Genomic DNA, 25,257 nt, shown 5'->3' with positions numbered 1-25,257 from the left:
TACAACAGGCCAAATCCATGGAACAAGCAAACAACCCCAACCAAAACACACAAATATAATTTAAAAACTGAAGGGGCACAAGGCTTTGGTGGGCACCATGATACCTTTGAGTATCTATCTAGGGACCCCAGCTTTAGTTTGGGGGCAGATAGGCAAGTTAAAGCTATTCCTAAAGCCTTAAAGCCCAGCATTAGAGGACACTTTCCTGATCCAAAGCAATATCCTTACTTCCAAATTCAAAAGCAAAAAGGTGTCTCTTGGCATAAAAAGATTACCTGTTACTTATTTTTCAGGCTGTTTCTCTGCATCAGCTCATCCTTCCATTTCAGAGACCTATTACTCTCTCTTAGCCCATTTAAACTAGTTATAGCTAATTAGCTAGTTATAGCTAATTAACATTTCAGACGGTTAAAAAATTAGTACCTTCACAAAAGCCCACTTCCAGGAACAACCTGGACCTGAGCAAAAATATCAGTCAGAAGAACATTCCACACCACCTCCATTTATAAAAAATATTCATATGTGTTTGGTAGACAATCAAATGAACACAACTAAGTCAATTCCAATTAAAGCAAGCTGGTTCCTCAATATCTTCTTGGTACTCCATGCAACAACACATTTACTTGAGTCTGCATGTACGCTGGTCATCAGATGAAACTTTCGGAACCCATATTAGAGAGCCAGAATAGTAAAATAGCTATTAGACTGTTCATTTGGGCCTCAGGAGAACCTAGGTTTAAATCCCTGCTTAACTATGAAGGTAGCTCAGTAGCTTTGAACAAGTCATTATCATGCAGATTAGCCTACTTCATATGGCTGTACAAGGATAAAATGAGAATAATTCCATGTATCCCACTTCCCTGATCTCTTTCAACAAATAATTTCCAAATCCACTTCAGGGCCAAATTACATGTAACATTAAACACGTCTTTCTATCTAGCCTACAGGATTGTTTTTTTTAACATAAACTTCAAAGCCAAGGAAGGCTGATAATTAACAGGATCAGAGCAGAAACCAAGAAGGGATTTCCTCCTCTGTTGCAGTTCCAAAGAAAACATCTCTCCTGAACCTGGTACCGTATTTTTCACTCCATAAGACACACCTGACCATTAGATGCACCTAGTTTTTAGAGGAGGAAAACAGGGAAAAAAAATTCTGACTGAACAGTGGATGTGTGATTTTTGTGGTTCATGCTGTGGCCACAGACATGATATGTGATCTGATGGTGAATTTGGGGTGACCCAATGCAAAAATCCTGAGAATCCATCTGGATCCGTGCTTTGTAACCACATTTTTGCACCACTGTGGCCCCATGAAACAGTGGATGCATGGGTTTTTTGGTGCAGGCTGTAGCCATGGACATGATATGTGATCTGATAGTGAATTTGAGGTGACCCAATGCAAAAATCCCGAAAATCCACGAGCTTTTACCTCCCCCCCTCCCAGGCAGCCTCCTTTATCGCTAACATCCCTTATCTCCCTTCTCATCGCTTGCCGATCAGCTGCTCAGTGGCGTCATTTCAACACCCCCTTCCCTCTTGTTCGCTTTAGCATCTCTTCCTTTGCTGGAGCAGTTTTTCGCTCCTCCTTTTCTTCTAATTTCTCTCCTCATTGCTTGTTTTAGTATTCCTGTCTCCTCTCCTTGCACGTTTGCGATCTTTACGCCCCCCCCCCCGGCAACCTCCTTTACCCGCAGCCTTATCTCCCTCCTGATCGCTTGCCGATCAGCTGCTCAGCAGCTTCCTTTCAACACCCCCTTCCCTCTTTAAAAAAAAAAAAGCAAGATCTGCTTTTCGCCCCTGGGCAATGCGGCTCCAGGGAACACACATTCGCTCCATAAGACGCACAGGCATTTCCCCATACTTTTTAGGAGGGAAAAAGTGTGTCTTATGGAGCGAAAAATATGGAATTTGCTTTGGAGTTTGTTGGGTCAAGCAAGGAGAGGAGGCAGACCTCAAAACCCTCCACAATAAAACCCTACACCACCCCACAATAAAATACAAAACAGTCTATTCTTGCTTGGAGTTAATTTTAATTTTGATTGCTCATATTACATCGCAGAGCCTGATTCCCCCCCCCCCTGAATCTTTTTGTCCCTCCTTTACTTCAGGAAGTGACCAAGACTCTTCCAGACCCCGCACACCAATGAAGCTTATTTTCTAATAAGTGAAGGGTTAAGGACATAGTGAATCCCAAATTTTGGTCTTCTGTTTGTAGGTGTATGAGTTGTCCAGGTCCTTACTTCTGTCACTCAGGATGCCTGGGGAAAGCACTGAGTTGTAAGCTAAAGCCCCGGTTCCCTTTGTCCCTTCACACTCTGTTGGTCAGTTAACAGCTGGTTCCGATCCCTTTCTAAGGACCAGGTGAGCTATAAGGGGTCAGGAACTTTGAAACCACCATCTTTTTCTTGCCCCTTCCCTGTGCAGCAGTATCACCAGAAATTTAAATGCCTCCGTGTTGCTTCACTCTGCCTCATGGGGTTCATCTCTGTTACTGACTTGGATGGAGGCTGATCTGCTCAGCAGAGGTGTACTGCACCAGCTGTGTGGTTCATAAGCAGTTGAGTGACTCAGCTGCTTCTATGTAAAGCCAGATTCTCATCTATTCCTGGGAAGCAGTGACAGGGGTAAATCTCCCACTGGCTCAATGTATTATTACTTGGTAGTTGGTCTGAAGGCTGGCATAGTGAGGGAGCTGTTGAGTCCTTTAGCCACTGCTGATCAGAGATGCTGGAACAATCTCCAATTTCTCGATGGGAGAAGTGTCTGGTGGCAACAGATAAAAAGACTGGGCACAATAGAATCACATTCTGCTGGTTCATCCAGACACCCTCCCAGCAAGAAATAGACTGCCCCGGGGGAAATCTCCAACTACCCAGGGATGAGCATGCCTAAAGGAAGCAGTGCAACCTTAATATATTGGAAAAATTTGAAGTTTTAAAAATGAAATGACTAAGAAAGTAGTTTTCTTTCCACCTGATTGTTGAGATGTCATCACATCACTACAAGGTCAAAAAAAATGCATTACAGTTCAAAGGCAGAATTTCCAGCTTCCTTCCTATATATCCTGCACAAAAATACAATCATAAGACTACAGTGTCAATGCTCACAATATACTCCCTAGGGAAACATCATTCATCAAGGACTGACTCATAAGAACAGAATAAATAGTAGCATGAATGTTCTTAACTTTTCTTACTTACCTTAAACCTCTTGTCTTGCAGAACTTTCTTAATGGCAACCAGTTCTCCTGAATCACAGAGTTTGGCTTGATATACAACACCAAAAGATCCATTTCCAATCACTTTGGTGTCTGTGTAACTAACTTCTTGGGGCCTGTCTGGACCCTGTCCAGGAGTTGCTACCACTGTGGTCACTTTGCTGCCATCTTTGTCTCCTGGAATATACAAAAAGCGAGACAGTTAATATGGAAAAATCTATTACAAAATAAAATATCACACAAGGTATATGTCCATATAGAAAACTGTGTTATGAGAGATAGCTTTTTTCCTTATAAAAGAGTATTCCAACTACTTATTTGTTCCACAATATATATATTTTATTTTTGCAGTTTTCTATTTTCATAAAATGGAGAAATATAAGCTGACATATTTATTATTGCTTATACTGTTCCAATGAATATTGATCTACTGATTTTACTGAAACTACTGCAATAAATCTTGAGTATCTGGCTAAAACCTGTAAAGTGCTATTCAGGTGAGATCCTGATAAAAAAGGACACTGCTGTGCAAAGTCAGAGATCTGGGACACATGATGCCCACTGTAACACATTTCTACTTTTCTGCAGATAAAAGCATTCCTATCCAGTTCTCCTTTTAGCTTCCTCTCTCTGAAGACTTTGAAGATTTGGCATTCAGGTTATCAGTAGCATCAGGATTAAGAACACAAAAAGATAAAAGTTCTTACATTATATTTGGCAGAATATGAGTAAGATTTGGGCTCCCTTATTGTTTTTCAGTGTTAGTTACAACAGAGTATATTGGCCAACTATGAAAATAACCTGAACTCAACTGGGTTGCTTCTTTGAGAAACATATTCTTTTAAATATGCAGAGCACTGAAAAATACTATAATAAAATCAATACTGAAAGGTTAACATTGCAGAAGCACTCAAACAGAAACTCTGTGCTGGAAAGAACTCATCCTTTTTTTGTTTTCAGTTTTACAATTACACCATTTTCCATTCTTATACAGTAGTTCTTTTCGACTTCCCACTCAGCATTCCATGACAGTTCTTTTTAATTCTTGCTCAGCTGCATATGCATCAATTCTTTCATCTTATTTTCCACACTTTAGTATATTTTATATTGTCTACTGTTGGTCACAAAGTATCCCCTACCTGGAATTTATATTTGAGGACATTTTTTTGTAAATATTCCCCTAGATATTCTCACTCACTCCTCATCTTTTTGTCATCTTGATTTCTTATTTTGGATGTCATACTGGCAAGCTCTGCATATTCAGTTAATTTATTTAGCCATTGTTCTTTCCCTGGGGTCTCTATTTGTTTCCAGTATCTTGCCTATACTATCCTCACAGCTGTTGCTGCATATAGAAATAGGCTGTGAGCCTTCTTTGGTAACTCATTCCCAAGTATGCCTAGAAGGAGTGCTTCCGGTTTCTTGGGAAATGTGAATTTAAATATATTTTTTAACTTGTTGTACACCATCTCCCCAAATTCCTTTGCTCATTAACATTTCCACCATAAATGAATAAATGTACCCTCTACTTCTAGACATTTACAGCATAGTTTTGAGCTTCTTTTATACACTATAGTCAGTTTCATTGGTGTCAAATACCATCTATATTGTATTTTTTTGGCATATTTTCTTTTATATGATCATGCAGAGTTCATTATTGAATTCCATATTTTTTCCCACTCAGCAATTTCAATAATATGCCTAATATCAATAGCCCATTTTGTTATTGCCTCCTTTATAAGTTCATCTTTAGTCTCCCTTTCTAGCAATAGTTTATATATTTTAGAGATTTATTTTTTTTGTTAGACCCTAAAATCACTTTTTCACATTCTGATTCTTCTTGTACAAATCATTTTCATCTTTTTTAAAAATATGCTTTGTTTGGAAGTATTGAAACCAGTCAAGTATCCAATTTTGACAGCTCCTCCCTATCTCTTAGTTTTATGTTGCCATTTTATATTCAAGGAGGTCTTTGTCCATTTCCCAGATCATATCCATATTTATCCTTTTTACTGCAACCGCTTTCACCAACCAGGAGTGTTACTTTCTAAAATATATTTATGCCTCATCCAGACCTTAGACAGACACATGATTTAAAAATCCCTTGTGAACCCTAGTTTTCTTATACGAGAAATAGGGACGTGGGTGTCGCTGTGGGTTAAGCCACAGAGCCTAGGGCTTGCCGATCAAAAGATTGGCGGTTCAAATCCCTGTGACGGGGTGAGCTCCCGTTGCTCAGTCCCTGCTCCTGCCAACCTAGCAGTTCGAGAGCACATCAAAGTGCAAGTAGATAAATAGGTACTGCTCCGGCAGGAAGGTAAACGGCGTTTCCATGAGCTGCTCTGGTTCAGAAGCAGCCACATGACCCGGAAGCTGTACATGACCAGTCCGCCAATAAAGCGAGATGAGCGCCGCAACCCCAGAGTCAGTCATGACTGCACCTAATGGTCAGGGGTCCTTTACCTTTATATACGTGCCACCCATAGATCAGATCAGCACCAGTATATTTACACCCTTCAATTTGATCCACTCTTTCATCCATCTTAAACAGGTTGCTTCATAATATAATTTCATATCTGGGAAAGCAAACCCCCCCTCATGTTTTTCATCTGTTAGTATTTTATATTTTATATTTTATATTATGTTTTTTTTTCTTTTGCCATAGAAAGTTTAGTATGTCTTTTTTCCATTGTGTAAAGCAATTGGAGTTGGATATTACCGGTAATGATTGAAATAAAAATATCATTTTGGTGAGAACATTCATTTTAATTACAGATATTCTACCCAAAAATGACAGATTCGTTTGCTCCCATTTTTTAAAGTCTTTTTTAATTTCGGTCCACACACTGTTATAGTTATCTAGAAATAAGTTCAGATTTTTAGATGCAATCCAAACTCCTAAGTATGTAATTTTCTTTTCCACTTTATTTCCTAAGTCATTTCCCAATTTTATTAATAAATCTACATTTTAAAAAACAGACAAAGATGGTGGACATGTTGCCACCTAATAAAGCATAAAATCAACAATATGCATACAGTATAGGTACAAAATATCCATTCCTCATACATTCAAATAAAAATGTTTATAATTCACTAATCACTCATCTCCGGCCCTGCCGCTCCGTCCAGACCCGCTGGTCCTGGAAACAAGGAGAAACTGTATTATGAAAGAGTCCTGTTTCTTAAAAGACACTTAATGCAACATCCAGATCAAGTTTTCACTGAGGAAGGGGCATATTATTGTTTGGTGTGGTGTGAAAATAGCAAAAAACTAATCTAGAGTTTCCTTGCTCCCAACTACTCATAACTGATGTGTTAGTTTGTCCACAATGGCTACATCCCATACATTGTGATACAACAGTGACAAGTCCAGGCATTCCATGTTCTTCTATTTTTGAACTATCGGTAGGATGCTATTAGAAATATTAGTAACTCTTTTAATGTCTGAATTACTATGCTCATATATACTTAATAAACATAATTGAGGGGTAAGCTCAATGTTTTATTTCAATATCTGAACTATTTTCTGAGAAACCTCTAACAGAAAGCATGCCACTAACAAGCATTCCTAATCCTACCACAGTATGCACCTTTATGACTACAATTTTAGTAGAATACGCCTACTAAAACCACTGGGGCAAGCAAAGTTGCAGCTGTGTCAAAAGGGATTTGCAGAGAACTTTGAAGCCTCAACTATCAGCTGATTGTCAGTGCTTCAAAGACTCTCTGCAGGCACCAACGATCAGCTGATAGTAGGAGCCTGAAAAGAACCTTGCACAGCTGAAATCCCAACCATCAACTGAGATCAGCTGCACAGAAAGCAGTTTGTATTCAAAGTGCTTCCTCCAATGCTTTGAATGCAAACAGCTTCCCCTGGAAAGAAAGAAAGAAAAAATGAGGGTTTTCTTTTCTTTCCAGAGGAAGCTATATGAAGTTTTTTCCACAAAGGCAAAAATGCTCCATTTTAGGGACATCCCCCCCCCCCCGCAGATACTTTAAGGCGCCTCCTGTCCTGGCTCCACTCATCAAATTCAGAACTTGAGCTTTCACCACAACCAGGTTTTATTCAGGAATTCAGCACAGTGCCCAAACATAGGTCTACAGGTGACAAAATAAGGCACAACAGAGCTTTAAGTTATATGACCAGGCATTGCTAAGCTGCTGATTCAACGAGCAACATACACTCCACACTGTGCCGGCTAGGCACTCCTCTGAGTTGGCCAAACATGCAGTGTCAGCTTGCACCACCACTGGCGTCACTGTGTCCTTTGAGATCCCTGAAAGGAAAGGTACAGAAGCACCCAGAAGACCCACAGATAATTCATTCAAGGCCTCCTGGAGATCCAAATCTCCCCCCATCCAATGCCACTAGGACCTTCCCCTACATCATCCATGTCTTGGCGGCCATAACCATAAACCCCTACCCACTAGAGCTCTCGCCAGATCAGACTCCCCCCAAACCACCCCATTCCTCCAGGAAGTGTCCTTGGAGGACTCATTACATCTCTCTTTAACCAAGGATGAGCTAACTGACGTTTGCTGGGCGGTATCTGGTTTTCAACATTGTGACATACCATCAGTTAAACATCGTGATATACGTACCAACATATCATGATGTCCAAAATAAGGATGTAGAGGCATTGGCTGACTTCAAGGTTTCTCCTGCATTGTGATTTTTGCCAGCACTTGTTCTTGTGATTCACTGCCCCCTGCATGAGGCAGGGGAGAGTTGAGTCGGCAGAGTTAACAGGGGCTGCAGGAATCAAGAGAAGCTTTGGCTGGCTTCATCATTTTCCCCACTGTATTTTTTGCATGGCACAAAGACACATACCATGATTCGCGATATATGGCCAGGTCAAAAATTATGAAACAGATATCACAAAATGATATCACGACTTCAAACCGGTTTTGGACAATATATCGATATTTCGCCCAGGCCTACAGATGACTGGTGCTGAAAGCACAGCTTCAAAGGGGGTTGCTATAACCACCAAACAACAGATTGACAATTGTACAAAACTCCTTTGAACTTTTAACAGATTATGCAATGATGTCAAGTGATTTACAGGTGGCCTGCATGTGAAAGGAGAGGTAAGCATCTCACTCACTGGCCAGATCATGTTTCCTAACCTTGCTCTAAAACAAAATTTTCTTTTTCCTCTTTCACGCACATTGACTACACAGAATCATTGAGATTCTTGGCTTCCCAAGTATTGCACAGCACACACACCCGAAAAAAGCATCCTGACAATATATTAAAAAGTATTTGTACATAGGTTATCAGCAACCAAGGGTTTTCCAGACTTTTTAGGTATTCTTGGCAGATCCCAAAGCAATTATTTTCAGTTCACAAAAAAGTATTATCAAGATACTTAGCATGTGGACATGCAGGTTTATGTTTATGCAGCACTGTCCAGTAATATGGACAGGCATTCTGCCTAATTAGTAACACAACCACTTTTCAGTAGCTAGGATTATCTACACACATGCCTTCTCATTCCATTTAAGAAAGACAGTTCTAATAGAACTGGCTACAAACTTGGGACATTATCAAGCTAAAGTTAAGCATGTTTAAGACCTGTTGATTTCAGTGCCAGAGATATATGAGCAGGTGCTTAACCCAACATGGTTAATTGGGCACATACTCAGCTCCATGCAGAATTAAGCATCTACATTTTTTAAAATTAGGAAAAGCAGAGGGCCTTGATGCCAAGGGAGATGTTTATGATAGTGCAGTTTCTGCTGCCATTCTAGTGGTGGGGACTCCAGGTCTAGTGCATGCTGGTTGCTGGGACACTTACAAAACAACGCATAAGCACCACATTCCTTCCTTCTTGCAGTTTTTATTGTCATATGAACTGCTTTTCCTTTGCTTCAAAAGTTGGGAGGCAGAATACTACAGCGCTCAACAAACCTCGCCCCCATTTCCATTTTGGAGTTGGAAGGAAGAAGAGGCTCATGATGAACAGAATGTGTTTCTAGCCCTAAGATTACTTCAAAAAATTACTTTTCCTTACTGAATATGCCTACCAATGCCTACTGATAGCAATAATAGCCCCAAATGGAACCTCAATAGCAGACACCAGACATAAACAGTAGGGGATTGCTATTATCATTAAATCCTGTTTGTGAACTTCTCAAAAGCACCTAACTGGCCACTGTGGGAGAAAAGATGGACTAGATTGGCTTTGGTCTGAATGAAAATTCAGGATCAGTTTATGTTTTAACTGTGAAGAAATCTTAAAATTTTTTGCTTTGTAAATTTAAATGCATGCCAATCAATGGATCATGGGAATTCCAGAAAGGGAGAAAAAGCAGACCCTAAAATTGTAGGGTCAGCCTATTCCTGCCATTCAGGCCACACTCAAGCAATTTCACCATTCAAAATTAACCACTTTAGTGAAGGCAGTTGGCTTTACACTTCTCCTCAGATTCAAAGCTATATAAATCAGTTATTCTCAGATCATACTTTATGAGACATTCTGACATCTTTTACAGGCGAAATACAGAACAAAATCCCTAAACAAAACTCACTTCTATATGTGAAATAAACATTATAGATTATAAAATGACTATGGCTTCATTCAGATATCTTAATAATCCACAAGATGAACAAGGCTTTTGCTCTTCAGGCAAACTATGATTAAACCAGGGATATTCTAATTATTAATAATTCTATGCTTGTCTAACTATGGGGAAATGTGGCTACAGCAGTGTTAGAAATTAGCCAGGCACCAGGCGGATGTGCATCCACTGGCCGAGGAAGAGGAGTGCGGGGGGAGCGCACCGCCCCCGACAGCGCCATCCCAGTGGGGGTGCCATCGCGGCTGCCCCGTCCCACACTCTGGGTGCCATGCCCCCGGGACGCATGCCACACCCCTGCGGGTGGCGTGTCACACCCCCAGGACATGTGCCAGCCCCACCCCCGCCTACTCTCTGCCCCCCCCCCCCCCGGTGCCAGAGCATGAAGCTCCGCCACTGTTTGCATCTGGCTATCAACCACTTGCGACCAAGTGAAGAAGCCTGGTCACCAAGATGGCCTCTGACATCTCCACCATCTGGAGAATTCTATCAGTTATATTTTATCTGCACAATTAGAATGAATTTTAGAAATCAAAAAGTCATATTGAAAACATCTTGCCCCAAAATGGCAACTAGGCATTCCATTTTTGCAACTGTTACCCTTGTTTAAGGAATCATTTGGCACCTAGCATGTATATTTGAGTTTCTTGAGTCTGGGCTACAATTGAGGAACAAGCCAAAATCTTAAAACAAATTTCAAACCACAGTTTGCTTCTAGTCCACTTGATGGGGGGGGCCCAGGATCTTTGCTTGTCTTGAAGCTGGCAATCATAGCTTTCCAGTTCAAAAAAAAAGGAAAACTATGACTAGGCACTACTGCATAGCATTCCAGTACACCACAAAGGGATGAATGAAGAGGCTTGTTGTGTATTCATTTTGTATTTTATGTTATGAACCACTTTGTGATCTTCAGATCAAACAGGGTATTCAAATTTTAATGATGATGATGATGATGATGATGTCAGATCTATAAGGTTCTGTTGACTGTGGAATGTGGAGTTAACTTTTGGTATAAAGGTAGCATCAGTCCATTATACTACAAGATCTCTATAGATGATACACAATTCTTTTAAGATGGACAAAGTCCCAAGTTCAGACATGAGTCTTGCTGAGGTCACAGAAACCAGGAACAGCACTTTGAACAATAGGATTCAGAGTGGCACCTCCTTCAGGGGCTTGAACAGTAGGTGTGATAAGACCATCAGGACAGTATGTCGATCCCATGTTGGGAACCTATGTTGTATCACGGACTGCTTGAGATAAGGATGTGAGCCGATGAATATCTAGATAGGATCGAGGACAATGCTGAAACCTGTCTTTTCAACATGTTTGGTTTGAGACCCAATTTGAACCCATCTTGTAGGAACAGTACAATTTCTGGTAGTGGCACTTTGGAAGAGCTTCTGTGTTTCTTCTTGTACCAGCATAAGAAGGTCTCCCAGGTAGAACCACAGGGGTGACTGGTTTGTGGGAGGCAAAAAATGCTGGAATTATAGTCCAGCAATCCACCCCTTTGTGAGTCTTTTCCCGGTGGTCTTTCAGGTGGTCATGTTCAGCCATACTGAGTGGATGTTTGAGCAGCTCCTGATGTGCTGGCAGAATCTATGGTAGCGCTATGGCCAGACACAATATATCTGAGAACCACAGCTGACTTGGCTAAAATGGCACTGAGGCACTGCAGGTACTATTAAAATGAATTCTGTCTTCTCCAGCCATATTTTCTTTAGCAAACTTGCAAGTAAGGGGGTCAGATGAAAGGCATCCATCCCTTCCACCATGTGGGATGGGACTCTGATGAAGCATCTTCTGAGTTGGTGGTTTGAGTCAGATGTGAATAGTTTCACTTCATTTTGTGCCACATTTTCTTGTATATCTGTCTACAGAGGTGCTCCAGCCCAGGCATTAGCAGTGGTCTGCTCAGCCAGTCCACCTGAATGTTCTCTGTCCGCTTGACGTGGCTCATTGTCAGGGAGGAGAGATAGTAAGCCTCCTTTTATTGACAGTGCCCTGAGTAGGATGACATCCAGTTAGAAGTACAGATGAATCCCTTCCTTACATATTGTATCATGAGTGACCATGATGGTCATGAATATTCTTGATGCTGATGTCAGGCCAAACAGTAAATCACTGCCACACAAGTACTTTATAGTTTCTTGATCTTTCATTATAATCAACACGACTGGACTGAACTGAACTGCTTTATCAAGCCACTCATATAATTGTAGAATGCCAGCACATTGGGGGGGAAACTGAAAAGGATGAGCCAATATGATACAAAAAAGGGTCCAAATTTGCAGACCCCTTGATGGATGCTACGGTAGTTTCAAATGCTTCTTCTTGATGCTACCATTGACATAACTGGCAGACATATACCGTAGAAGTCCCTTCCCTGCGTTTTGAAATTAGAAGTCTTCTCCACATTTTCTCTGCCTAAGCCCTCTTAATAATGAGTTCCCTTGATCCAACACATACTGTAGCATTTTTAAAAAGAAACCTTTGCAACAATATCCCCAGAAGGAAGAGCAATCCTGTTCCTTTCCAGTTCTGAACACAAGGTTCCTACCTCAGGTGGTCAAGATAGTGGCAGTCACCAGATCTTCATCTCCACACATTATCAGATTTTTTTTTAGTCAAAACTGTCACTTTCTCCTTTTTCCATCAGCAAACATCTCACTGCTCCAAAGGTCGATACCAAATGCTCTCCATCGTTGGAAACAGACAATATCATAATGCTTGGAATACTATATACTATATACTGTATCAGCTCAAAAAAGGCTATTGCAAAGTTGGGAAAGTTCAGCAAGAGGCAACTGAAATTATCAAGGAGCTGGGAAAACATTCCTGTGAGGTAACATTACATTTGAAGGGGTTCTAGTTTGGGGGGGTGAGTAAATGGGGAGGGGGCATAATAAAAGATGCATAAAACTCTGCAAGGTGTGGAGAAAGGGAAGAGTGAAGAATGTTCTCAATAATACTAGAACTAAGGGTCATTGAATGAAGCTAAATGTGGGAGGATTGAGGGCAGAATAAAGAAATACTTCTTCACACAGAGCATAGTATAGAATTCACTAGCACAACATGCAATGACAGCCACCAAATTAGACAGCTTTAAAACAAGTTTAGACAAATCCATGGAGAATAAAGCTATCATCAGCGGCTACCGTTATGGGAAGACTATATGGCTCTGTATACCAATGGCTGGAGTGGAGATTAGGAATGGAAGAATGCTTGTGCACTCATGTCTTGCCTCCAGGCTTTCCACACACATCTGGTTGGCCACTGCAGGAACAAAACGTTGGACTAAATGGACCTTTGTTCATATGTTCCTTTTTAGACACCGTGGCTCTAGGCATAAGTGAGTTAACATTCAACTTCCTCCTCCAGGCACACCTCCCATAGGAAATGGGAAAGTGCCCTAGTGACCCTTGCAATCTCCCATTTCATGATTATGGGGGGGGGGGTTGCCTGGCTACAGTTGTTGTTTAGTCGTGTCCGACTCTTCGTGACTCCATGAACCAGAGCACACCAGGCCCTCCTGTCTTCCACTGCCTCCCGCAGTAGCCTGGCTACAGTAGCTCACCTCAAAAAAGCATCATCAACGGAGGACTGGGAGCATCAATTTTTTAAACAATTGGGTCAAGAACTTTCATTCATCATTTTGATTCATCAATTAAAGCTGCAGCCCTAATTTTAAAATAAAGGGTGGCATTCAGCATAACACTAAATGCATGCACATAATGAGGTCCACTCGTGCAACAAGACTCCCCCCCCCATAAGGCTGAATGTCCCCTAAACCTTTTCTGTGGGTTCCCCCAGCCTTCCAGAGCAAATGGGGGGCACAGGGGGCAGATAGAGGGACGAGAGGAAAGAAGTCCCAGGTGTGCAAGCAAACATCATTCCATGCATGTAACAACTTAGTTGAATATCACCTTTCATTTCCACCAATGAATAATCTTGAAGTCATCAGGAACTGTAAAGGTTTTTGATATACCTTATTTTTCGCCCTATTGGACGCACTGGCCCATAGGACGCTTTGGGGGGGGGAATCAAGGGGGGGAATTTATTTTCCCCCCCCAGGTTTGCGCAGCCATCCCCAAGCTAGAAGAGGGAGACGGAGCGCTCCGTCTCCCTCTTCTGCCTTCAGGGACAGCCTCTCTAGCCTCCATGGGGCAGCGGCTTGCCCCGCTGTCCCCCAAGCTTGTGGGGCTGGCAATGGGGAGAAGCAAGCTTGCTTCTCGCCCCCTCCAGCCTCCAGACCAGGTCCGGGAATAGCGGGGTGGTGTCGCTCGGCCTTCCCGCTGTCCCCCGAGCATGTGGGCCACAGGCTGCTACCCACAAGCCTTGCAAGCCCGCGGGACCTCCCGCCGGGCTTGCAAGGCTTGCGCAGAGCTTCCTGAAGCCTGGAGAGCGAGAGGAGTCGGTGTGCACCGATCCCTCTCGCTCTCCAGGCTTCAGCGAAAGCCTGCATTCGCCCCATAGGACGCACACACATTTCCCCTTCATTTTTGGAGGGGGAAAGGTGCGCCCTATAGGGCGAAAAATATGGTAAGCATGTTTATATTGAAAGTATTAATAATTGTGTAGCAACCCTGCATAGAGTAATATAAGCAAACAGTGACCTCTTCCAAGCTCAGGAAAATACAATCCAAAATGTTAATAATGAAGGCGAATATTGTAACAAGTAATGAATATAAACAAAAACTGTCCTAAGTCTGGGTAAACAGTTGGTAGCTGGATGATGTGACAGTCTGTAGTGATGAAATGGCACTCCAAATACAAATACATAGAAACCAGAAGCGTTTCTACTTGGTATTACAGGGAATGAGATTAATAAGAAAGAAAAGAAGTTATTTTTATATGCAGTGACTGCAGCAAGAATACTGATGGCTCAGAAATGGAAGCAAGAGGAGTTGCCTACACTAGATGAATGGAGAATGAAGATGACGGACTATGCAGAACTCGATAGACTGACTGGAAGGATCCAAAATCGACGAGATCAGAGATTTATAGAAGATTGGGAAAAGTTTACAGAATATATGCATAAATTAAGTGATAATCAAATAACGTTTGTAAGCTTTAATGAAGCTCTGTAAGAAGAAATGTTAAAATATGAGTAAAACTAAGAAATAATTTATAAAAACAATTGAAGAAAGGCTTTAGAAATGTGTAAGAAATTAAGAAGGGAAGGAGTATCAGGCAAGTTGAGGGAAGTCAAAAAGAGAATGGATATAAAAAAGATGTATGATTTGTATAAATTTTGTATTGGAAAAACTGAATAAAAATAATTTATAAAAAAAAACCTAAATGCAAATACATTATTTCAAAACACAAATTTCATCATAATTTGGGAATACATTGTCTCCCTGGAGACATATCCCATTTGATAGCTTCTGTTGTAACCATGTTAACTTAATAATCCAAACAGCTATCACATTATTTCTCACTTTCTCTCTCTCCTACCCCATATATGAAGCTGCCTTTTTTCAAGTCAGACCAGCCACCCATCTGCCCAATACTGCCTATTCCAGCTATGTCCACAACATCTGGAGGTATCATGTTGGCTTACAACCATTATCCACGATCACTGGCCATGGTGGGTGGAGCCAATGAGTTGTAATCCTAAACACCTGGAGGGTGCCATGTTGGCTTTCCCTGGTCTACTTTGTCTGGCAGTGGTTTTTAATGGCCACAGGCAGAAATCTTTCCCATCACCTGCTGTTTAATCTTTTTAACCAAAGACGCCAAGGACCAAAACTGAGAAGCATGCAGAGTGTGCCCTCTAACACTGAGCCTCCCCATTCTTCCTACCCTTACTGTATTGATTTAAAAAAATGTTATTAACATGATCTTATGCATGTTTGCTCCAAAGTAATTCTTACAGACTTCAGTGGTGCTTATGCCCAAGGAAGTGGAGAGATTGGAATATCAAAATTGACTCAACTGCAACTTCCAAGTGCTGTCCGCCCACATGCGCAATGTAGAAGCAAGAGTGAGGCCGGGAATATGCATTGCACAGCATGTTTTAAAACACAGCTAGACAACAAAAAGAGGGTACTCTGCTGGAAAGAGTCTACTTTTTCATACCCCAAATACAAAATTAGAGTAAGCAGAGAGATGTCACCATAAAATCAGAGCTTTTGCAGTCAACTGTTCCGAGGGAAAACCAAGTACGTAATCAACAGATAAGTCAGCATCCTCAGGAGCAGTCCACCTGCTTTTGTGTTTTCTTTCTGTCAATCTGGCCTTGAGGTAAGAGAGAAATTGAGACTGCCTGGCCAAGGGGTCTCGGGGAAGACAGCAAGAGTTAAAGCGAGCCACCCCAGAATCTGTTTCTCTCCTGTGACTCAACTGATTTAGAATGAAATAATCCACATCCCTGCCACCACCATTTAAGACAAAAGGAAACTTTCAGGTAGTTGCAGGTGGCAGAAATGAAGGAGCAACTGTCACAAGGAGGTAACAGGAAATATGAGCAGAATTATGGTTGCATGGGCAAATAAAAAGATTTTAAAAGTACAGACAAGTGTGCTGAGTAGCAGGACAAGATGGCAGCCAGTGTATACATTTTAGAAAGTTTCTGTGAGAGACATGACTGATTTTGGAAGCAGAAAGTGAGAAGACCTAGCTGTATCAATGAACGGTCCAAGAGAATATAGGCCGCCTTCTTATGCAACTTTAGGTGAGAGTTTAGCCCCAAAAACATGGTAGGACTTTCTTCTAAGTAAACATTCATAAGTTGGCACTGAAAACAAGAGACCAACAGGTTGCTTTCTTTGCGTGCAGAAATACAGATCACTCACAGATAGGAGAAGCCACTTTTAAGACCTCAAGATGATAAGCACACTTTCAGGGACTGCCTCATTGGTCATCAAGACCATGAACAGACCCTACATGGCTATTTATCTTAATGACTTGAAGGATTTAAGAGTCATGAGACAATCAAGAGGAGGCAACCAGGCTACTGAAGACCAGCAGAAAATATCAACCTAAAAATGAATGATAGTATTATAATATATAAAACAGGTATGAGTAAGAAAATAATTTAATGTGGAGTGTATGAAGACTCAGATTCAATTGGATCATTCAAATTACATTACTGAAGAGACATTATGACTTTATGCACTAAAAACTACTCATCCCTACCAATTACATGAATGTGTTGAATAGTGACATTTCACGTGGTTTTCATTCCTCTTTTTGTAACAATGAGTGTAGTGGCAGCATTTACACTTAGGAAGGCCACAATGCTTATTACATTTTCCTAGCTGTAACCTCCACTGAACACAATGGCCAGAATTGGATTATTTATATCCTGTATTGCTGAAATACGAATGAGACTTCTGGACACACATGCAACCACTTTGTGCAAGACAACAAACAAATTAGGAAGTTTTCAGTTAACCAGGGTTTCCTATTTTGCCAAAGCAGGGGTTGCCTTTGAAGACCGTTCAGAAACTGCAATGGGCGCAGAATCTGGCAACCAAATTGCTGACCAGACAGTCTGAATATGTAACACCAGTTCTAGCACAATTGCACAGGCTTCTAATTAGTTTCCAGGATCAATTCAAGATGCTAGTTTTGACCTGTTAACCCTTATGCAGCACAGGACCCCAATACCTCAGGGGGCACCTCTCCTCACATGAACTAACACAGATTCTATGCTCATAATCTAAGGCCCTTCTCTATGTGTCTTGTCCGAGGGAAGTGAAGAGGGCAGCAACTTGGGAACTGGGATTCTTAACAGTTGCTTCCCATTTACAGAACACTCTCCCCAGGGAAGCACACCTGGTGCCATCATTACCCATTTTTAGGCATCAGGCAAAAAACTCTTTTCCATTGGGCTTTTGACTTTTAATTATCTGTGCCCTTCAGTGGGTTGGATGTCTTACTCCCTAGCTTTTACTCCATTTCAGTTGTACGTTGCTTTTAATGAATGCTTTAAGTTGCTTTGAGTGACTTTTTGGGTTTTTAAAAAAGTGACCCATAAGTTCAAATCAGAATAAGGTGCTTTCTAACAAGGGGGCTGCATGCACAACCGTAAAGCTCCTTCATATGCATTCATAAGCAGAGATGTGAGACTATACAATCATAGCCAGTGGATCTTGCTTTCAAGAAAACATACACAGGATTGTTCTGCATTGACTTTGTGGTAAGCAACACTCCTACATTTATGAAAAGCTTTTGTTACAGAAAAGAACATTATCCACAATGTAAAGTAATATACCATCAGTATATACAGTATTTTTAAGACAATCCATTTTATGCCAAATCAATATTAGAAATTGCAGAAACAGCTAATTAAATGCATATTGCACATAGGAGAAATGGATCTATTCCCTTGGTTTATCAACAGACAAAAGGGCACTTTTAATTTATTTACAGAATATATGCTGATTTGTTTCTGCAAACCTAATTTTAAAACATTTAAGCCTTTCTGTTACCAAATATATATCTTAAAAAAATTAGTGGCACCAAATCAGATTTGGACTGACCTGAGTTCTTTTGAGATTGCTTCCTTTGTTGGACTCCTTGTTTGTAAGATTTTAAAACTGCAAGCAATTTATATTTGTTCAGATTTTTTTCATGTAGATTGGCTTTTACTTTATCATGTGGGGACTCGTATAGACTGCTCAGGATTCACTTAAAACTTTATGCCAGACAAAGAATCTTAGCCACAGAATTTGGATATTTGATTCTGGATATGTGAATTATGTGAACTTTCAGATCTGTCATTTGGTAGGAATTATCAGTAGTTTTGTATGTATTTTGGGACTTGGTATTACTATTATTCTTAATGATCCTAGGTATTAGGGCCATGCGAATTATCAGAACAATCTTAAATACATAATTGCATTGTTTGGTCTGACATTTATTTGAGGTTTAAATCAACACACACAACTGCCACTCACCTTAGAAAACATGCCTCCAACTAAAACCTAAGTGATCTGGTTGAAGACTCAAAAAGGAAACCTATTCTGATTCAGTCATACAGTGACTACAAAGAAATCTTGAATGGTAATCCACATTTTATGTATTGTATTGCTGCCGTAGTCGAAACAAAATGAAAAAAATCCTTCGGGTAGCACCTTAAGAGGCCAACTAAGTTCGTTATTGGTATGAGCTTTTGTGTGCATGCACGCTTCTTCAGATACCATATCTTGCTGGCTGACCGTATAAAGCGTAAGAGGTAATAAGAATTTTACAGAGAAGATCCATGGTACACGGAAAGCCATTACTGTACCTTCTATATAAATCTCATCAAGGAAAACTGAGAACAACTAACTGACAAAGCGGTAAAGAAAAATATGGAGGAGCCAGATATATCAAAAATAAGGACCAAGGCAGATCTGCCATAGGATGGCTAGGGAAGGATTGCCCATGCATTGACACCAGTAAAATCCTGCAACGAAAATGCTGCAGTGTTGAGTGCTTCTGTTCAGCCATTCCATTCTGCCACTCCATCATGTCCCACAGTCAGTTCACATTCTGCACCAAGTATGCTTAGACCTCAATGGTTTGAGGGCTTTTCCCCGCTTCATGGGAGGGGTTGGAGGGGACTAGACACACAGATGTCAGATGCCAACTAAAATAAAAGCTTGGATTTCTACATTGATTTCTATGTGCAGTTCTCCCATAGACATTTAAAAATAGCTTCTTATTGTGAACCAGGAAATGACCTACCCAAACAATGGGACTGTTTTCTATAACCTTTATTTATTTAGAACCATCGAGCTAGAAAAGACCTCAAAGGTCATCTGGTCCAAATCCCTGCTGGTGCAGGAAAACCCATTGCTACAGCGTACATCTTTGTGTTTCTTCCTTGGCCCTCCTTCTCCAGTCATTCTATTTCCCTTCCCACCCATTTTTTCCTTCTCTATGGTCAATCGGCATTCCATGGGCACTGAGCAAGCACAAGACTCATTGGGCTGTTTTTTGGAGGGGGAGACACCAGTACTCAATGTCAGCTAATGTATTGGATTTCTTTATTTCATCTCTCGGAGCAGCTCTCAAATCCAGTTTTCAAATTTCCCTCACTCCTCAAGTCAGTCAGCATTCCATAGACATTGAGCATCTTCAGTCTTCATTAGATTGTTTTGGGAGGTGGAGAAGGGATGAGGGTTTTTTCTAAAGATTTGTTTATGCTTCTGCAAACCTTCGTTTCCCCAAATCTGTTCATACCTCCCTCTTTTGTGTTGTCATTTGGCTATGTAAGCAACAGCAGTCAAAGAACAGAATTGTAACTAAAATATAGGATTATGGCACAAATGAAAGTGATTTTCCTCATTCTTAAAGAAGAACTGAAATAGAAAGGCACATGCTATGCTTTGATCAGCCTAGTAGGTGACTGAGCAAGTGGGATGTTCCTCTCTTTAGAACTAAAGGCAAATACTGTATCAAAAGGTGGAGCAGTCCAATTTCACCTGAAGACAGAGCTAGATATATCCCAAGGCCCTCATATTATCTGGTGACAAAAGTGATATAAAGTGTTACTCTGTTCTACCTCAAAAACCACTGATTTCTGCATGGGGTGAAATCAATTAGTAACAGCCAGATCCACAAAATCTGTTAGCCAATAGGTTTTAGCAGATTTAGACCCTCCAATGTAGCCTCAATTTGACTGTGCTTCCAAGTCTCTAGGTGCTTCCAAGTTCTTCTAGATAAAAGAATAAAGAAATAACCTTAAACTCAGAGAGAGTCAAGTCCAGACTCACTAGGATGCTCAACAATATACAAATCCCATTCTGCTTTAAATTAAAATACCACTAAGATTTGTGGTGCCCACTAATAACTGAATAACTTGATTAAACATTACAGTCCAGGTTATCACTTAGGTTAATCTTTTTAAAAATATATATATTTGAAGAATGTCACAAATTAATTACATAGCAATTTTTAAAAAATATATATTAAAGCAAGTGTTTAAAAAATTGCATGTGGCAATTTAAAGAGGCATCCATCACAACCTGGGCTGCTCAAACAGTTAAAAAATCTTTCTTACTAACAGAACTATTAGTTTGTTGATATGCTTACTAAGTATAATCAATGGGGGGGGCATCAATGGATGGCATCTCTCTGCCACAAGGACGGGGAACCACTCCAGACTAGTGAACCAGATTGTTATTATCCCCACCCCGCCCCCTCTGCACAGGCCAAGTTTGACAGGTAGCTCACCTGTCAATTGCCTGACATCGTAATAACACGAGGTGACCTTTTTTGCCTGCTATTTTGCACAGCACTTTGAGCAGGGCTTCTGAAAATATGACAATTGGCTGATTGTTGGATCTTCCAAAACCCAATTCAAAGCACCACAGAAAATAGCACTTTAGAATTCTTCAGAAGCCACACGGAGACTGCTAGCTTGCCCTGCACTGTGAAAGAGCCTTGGCAAGCACTGCCAATGAGCTAATCAGTAGTGCCTGCAAGCGCCCCTTCTGCCAAGCCCCGCCCTTACCTGCCCCAGACCTGAGATCATACATGACATCAGGCTAGGGCAGGTGGACGTGACTTAGTTGAAATAGCCTGATGGGCCAAATGTGAAAGGCTTGGCGGGCATAATTGGACCCACAGGCCAAAGGTTTCCCACTACTGCTCTATCACAGAATTGCAGAATGCACAACCAGGACAAGAATTATGGCAAGGAAGGTGAGACACCCCTGATCCGGATTTTTCCCTAGGAATGACTTATGTACAAAGCCCAGCCTGCATTGCTGTGATGAGATATACAGGGAACCTCACGTTTGCCTTATGTATAGTTTTACCCAGAGAATTTTAATACAGCACTGTGAAATTTAAAACAATCTTGAAAATCAATATGTAACTTACGATGCAATCTAGGAGTTGGAAACCTGTGACCTTCCAGATGTTGTTGGATTTTGTAAATCACTTAGAGGTTTTATTTATAACCAAGCAGTATATAAATTCTGTTAAGTACATTCCGATTCAAATCAGCCCCAGCCAGCATGGCTGTTGTCAGGGATGATGGGAGGTGTGGTTCAGTAACATTATGCAGGGTCACAAGTTCTCCATCTCTCTTAGATGTGTCAAATAGGGTTTACTTCTGACTAGACACATACAGTACAGGATTGACTGTTACTGTCATGTTGCTCTAGGATTCCAAATAAATAATATAGCAACTCTAAAAAACCAACATTACATCTCTGCAAACTGATTAATAATAGTTAAAAAAAATATGTGTAATTCTAAAATTTGTGGTCAACTAACATTTCTTCCAAGAATACCTCAAAACTGATCAAAGAATCACCCACAGAATTATAAATGAACACTTCCAAGTCTTAATATGCTGTGTTGTCACACAGTTAAAAGTTATGTGGTCAATAAAGCTTTGATGAATGGGCTGCAACCTCTCAATGCTTTTTACATGAGAATAAGTAAAACACAGGCAATGTGTCTAGTATTTCTGAAATAAATAAGTTCTGTAACACCAAAAGTATATAATCTCAAGCACCCAACATGTGCCAATTATATTCTACATTTTTACAAGTACTACTGACACTCAAGGCATTAAACTAAGAGTGTTTACAACTTGAACCCGTGGCCCAGGTCTTTGTAACTCATAACCAATCAAACAAAAAAAACAGGAGCCTGATAAACATGTTGTGCTTGTTGCATGGTCCTTCAAGAACTGCAGGGCTGTCAGGCACCTGGCAGTCTGGTGAGCTTTTTTTGGCTTGGTTCTGGAGGCCGCCTCCTCCTCTCCAACATTCTTAAACATTTCATTGCTGTGACAAACATTTCAGAAATTAATGGATAAATATTCCATAAAATTTCTGCCAAACAATAATCCTGAATACAAGGCCATATTATTGCATGGTCAGATAAAATCCCAAGCCGGTGTTTTTAGGACTGCAGCCTTGGGGTTGGGGAGGGACTTTTCCAGGTCCATAAAAAGGTAGCCAGATTAGAGCCTTATTATAAAATCCATGTCCTCCAATGGAGCTAACCACAAAGTCCTTTTAGATACAAGCTATATCCATAAATACGAGTTCTTTGAAAGCAGCTGGATTAAAACAAATTTGAAGTTCTATTTGTAGTAGGTTTTACAATACCACACACATTTTGATTTAAACGATTCGAGAACTGATGTTCCATTAGCTATAGGCATAAAGAAATCAATCATTGTCCAGGTGTATAAGATCAAATGGAGCCAAGGCCCTCGCCATTAGAAGGCACCCCTCATAAAAAAGGCAAAAAATATAAGAAAACCTGAACTAATATGAAGAGAGTCGATCCACATCCACTCCCTTCTTAAAGGTTGTGTGAACAAAGTAAATCCATCCTTGACAAAAGCCCCTCTGCAGATCCGGAGTGTGACTGCACCGAGGGATCTGGCAGAAGCATCAAGCAATGCTTTAGGTTAGGAGGAAATGCGGGAATCCAAGGCTGGCCTTTTTTTCTTCTACTGGAAGGCGGAGGGGGCGCGGAGGGGGGGGGAGGGAGGGGAGGGAGCCCGGAGGAAAGAAAGGCAGAGCTGCCTCATAAAGAGCCGCCGCCGCCCCCCCCCCGGCCTCCTCCGGGTCTGACACTTGGCCAGAGGATTCCGGGCATCCGCGGAGAGATGCGCTGCTGAGGGGAGAGAGAGAAGCGCGTATCTTCGCGCGAATCAATACTTACGGCTAACTTTCATGCTGCCAAAGGCCGAGGGCTGCTGCACCGGCTTGCAGCTCTCCGCGAAGGAGGTGGTTCTCGGCCGCCCGGACATGGTTCCTCGCCTGGCCGGATCAGCTCCCCTGCGCTCCCCTCGCTCCGGGTCTCCCTCCTCAGGGGCCCAAAGGGAAGCAGCAAGGCGGCTCTCCCTCAAAAGACCCTCTCTGCCCCCCCCCTTATCGCGAGGGGGCCGCCATCCTCTGCCTGCCTGCCTTCCCGGCGGCGGCCCAGCCCTGCCCGATCCAGTCGCCGCCCCCCGCCCAGAAGAGGAGCCGGCCTTGCTCGGGGGCGCCGCTCCTCCCGTCCTCCTTCCTCGGCGGAAAGTCAGTCACATGAGGCGGCGGCGGCGGCGGCGGCGGAGGGAAAAAAGAGGCGCCCCCTTTCCTTCTCCTTCTTCTCCCCCCCTCCCCCCGGGGTGGGGGCGCCGGGAGACGCGGGGAAAGGGCGGACTCTTCCTGGCCCCTCCGCCTGGCGGAGGAAGACGAGAGGCGGGAGGAGGAGGAGGAGGAGAAGCAGCTGCGGCGGCGCCCGGGGCCCCGGAGGATCCGTGTGCGGAGCTGCTGGCTGCCTTTCTCCCCTCAGCGCGGAGACAGGCCGGGCCTGGCGCTGCCTCTCCTCATAGCGCCCGCCAGGCGGGCGAGCGGCGGCCGGAGGGGCGGCTGAGGCGGAGGGCGCTGCAGTGCGGCGGGCGGGCCATGGCGGCGGCGGCGGCGCTGCTGCTGCTCCTCCCGGCCCGGCCGGCTGAGGCCTCGGGTCGCGCTCGGCGCCGCCTTTTCGCCCGAGCTCCTTTGTCCGCTGCGCGCTGCGGGGCCCTGGCGGTTCCTCCTTCGGCGGCGGCGGCTTCCGTACTCTCCGCGCTGCTAGGGCTAGCCGCGCTTACGCAGCCTTCCTAAGTGCCCTTCGAGAATGCCGAAACGAGCGTCCCGTTCCGAAAGGCGCCGCTGCGCTTTCTTCCATCCTACACCAAAAAAGGGGGAGGAGGGAGGGGAAGCAGCCTGCTCACGCTTACGCAACCCGGCTAAGTGTGCTCCGTGAATGCCAACCCGAACGGCCGAAGCTGGCGAGACCCGAAGGGATTCGGGCCGCCAATCCTCGAGAGCTGCCGCGGAATGCCCTCCCTCCTGGCACTACCTCGCCGCCAATGAGCGACGGCGACAGGAAACTTCCTCCGCTCCGCGAGGGCGGCCAATCGCATACGAGCTACGAAAAGAACCCAAGGGTGTACCCGTCCCTTCCCTTTCGGGATCCAATAGGCAGCCGCTGTCCCTAAATTGTCGCTGCGGCAGAGCCAATGAGACGACAGGATGTTTCCCACGACAGTGGGACGGGCCCGGAGACCGTCTGATGCAAAATGGGTGGGGCCTAAGGCCAGCGCGGCTCCACCCTGCGCAGCTCGCTTCAGCGCAGAAGAAGGAAAGGAAAAAGCCTCGCCCGGCTTGGGCGGAGACCTGGCTTTGGCTCGATTCAGATTGGCTCTTCGCTCCTGAAGTGCTCTTTTGTGATTGGGCGGCCGCGCTGAGGCGGCCTGGGAACGCCAACCAGCTTCCTTTCCGGCCCGCTGTGCGCCCCGCTCTCGCCCCTGACGCGCGCTCCTATTGGAGGAGCTGCCTGTCCCCTGATGGGCGCGGCCTCGCCTTTCTCCCTTCTGAGGGGCCGCAGTTTCTTTCTTCGGCGAGGCGGGTTGGCGCCGCCCTGGAACTGGGCCGCAAAGGGCAGCTGCCTCCCGGGCAGTCGCGCAGACTCAGGGCTGGGCAGGAGCCGAGGGGCGGCTGGGAGCTGCCTTCGCCCTCG

The 25,257-nt window shown here is 43.1% G+C and overlaps 1 protein-coding gene across 2 annotated transcripts in view; it reads right to left on the bottom strand.

Annotated features, from left to right (window-relative positions):
* The window catches only part of GSK3B (glycogen synthase kinase 3 beta), a 63,541-nt gene extending 39,992 nt beyond the window's left edge, over positions 1 to 23,549 (bottom strand). For both annotated transcript variants that reach the window (XM_081894504.1, XM_081894505.1), the window contains exons 1-2: positions 23,434 to 23,549; positions 3,203 to 3,396 (exon numbers count right to left, since the gene is read on the bottom strand). In XM_081894504.1, the coding sequence (XP_081750630.1) occupies positions 3,203 to 3,396; positions 23,434 to 23,521 (282 nt within the window). In that variant the 5' untranslated portion in view covers positions 23,522 to 23,549. The remainder of the gene's footprint in view (positions 1 to 3,202; positions 3,397 to 23,433) is intronic.
* Positions 23,550 to 25,257: the final 1,708 nt, after the last annotated feature.

This window comes from Podarcis melisellensis (genome assembly GCF_964234715.1).
Source record: "Podarcis melisellensis genome assembly, chromosome: 17".
NCBI classification, from domain to species: Eukaryota; Metazoa; Chordata; class Lepidosauria; order Squamata; family Lacertidae; genus Podarcis; species Podarcis melisellensis.
Note: the sequence above shows the minus strand (reverse complement) of the source record. Positions and strands in the feature narration are given on the sequence as shown.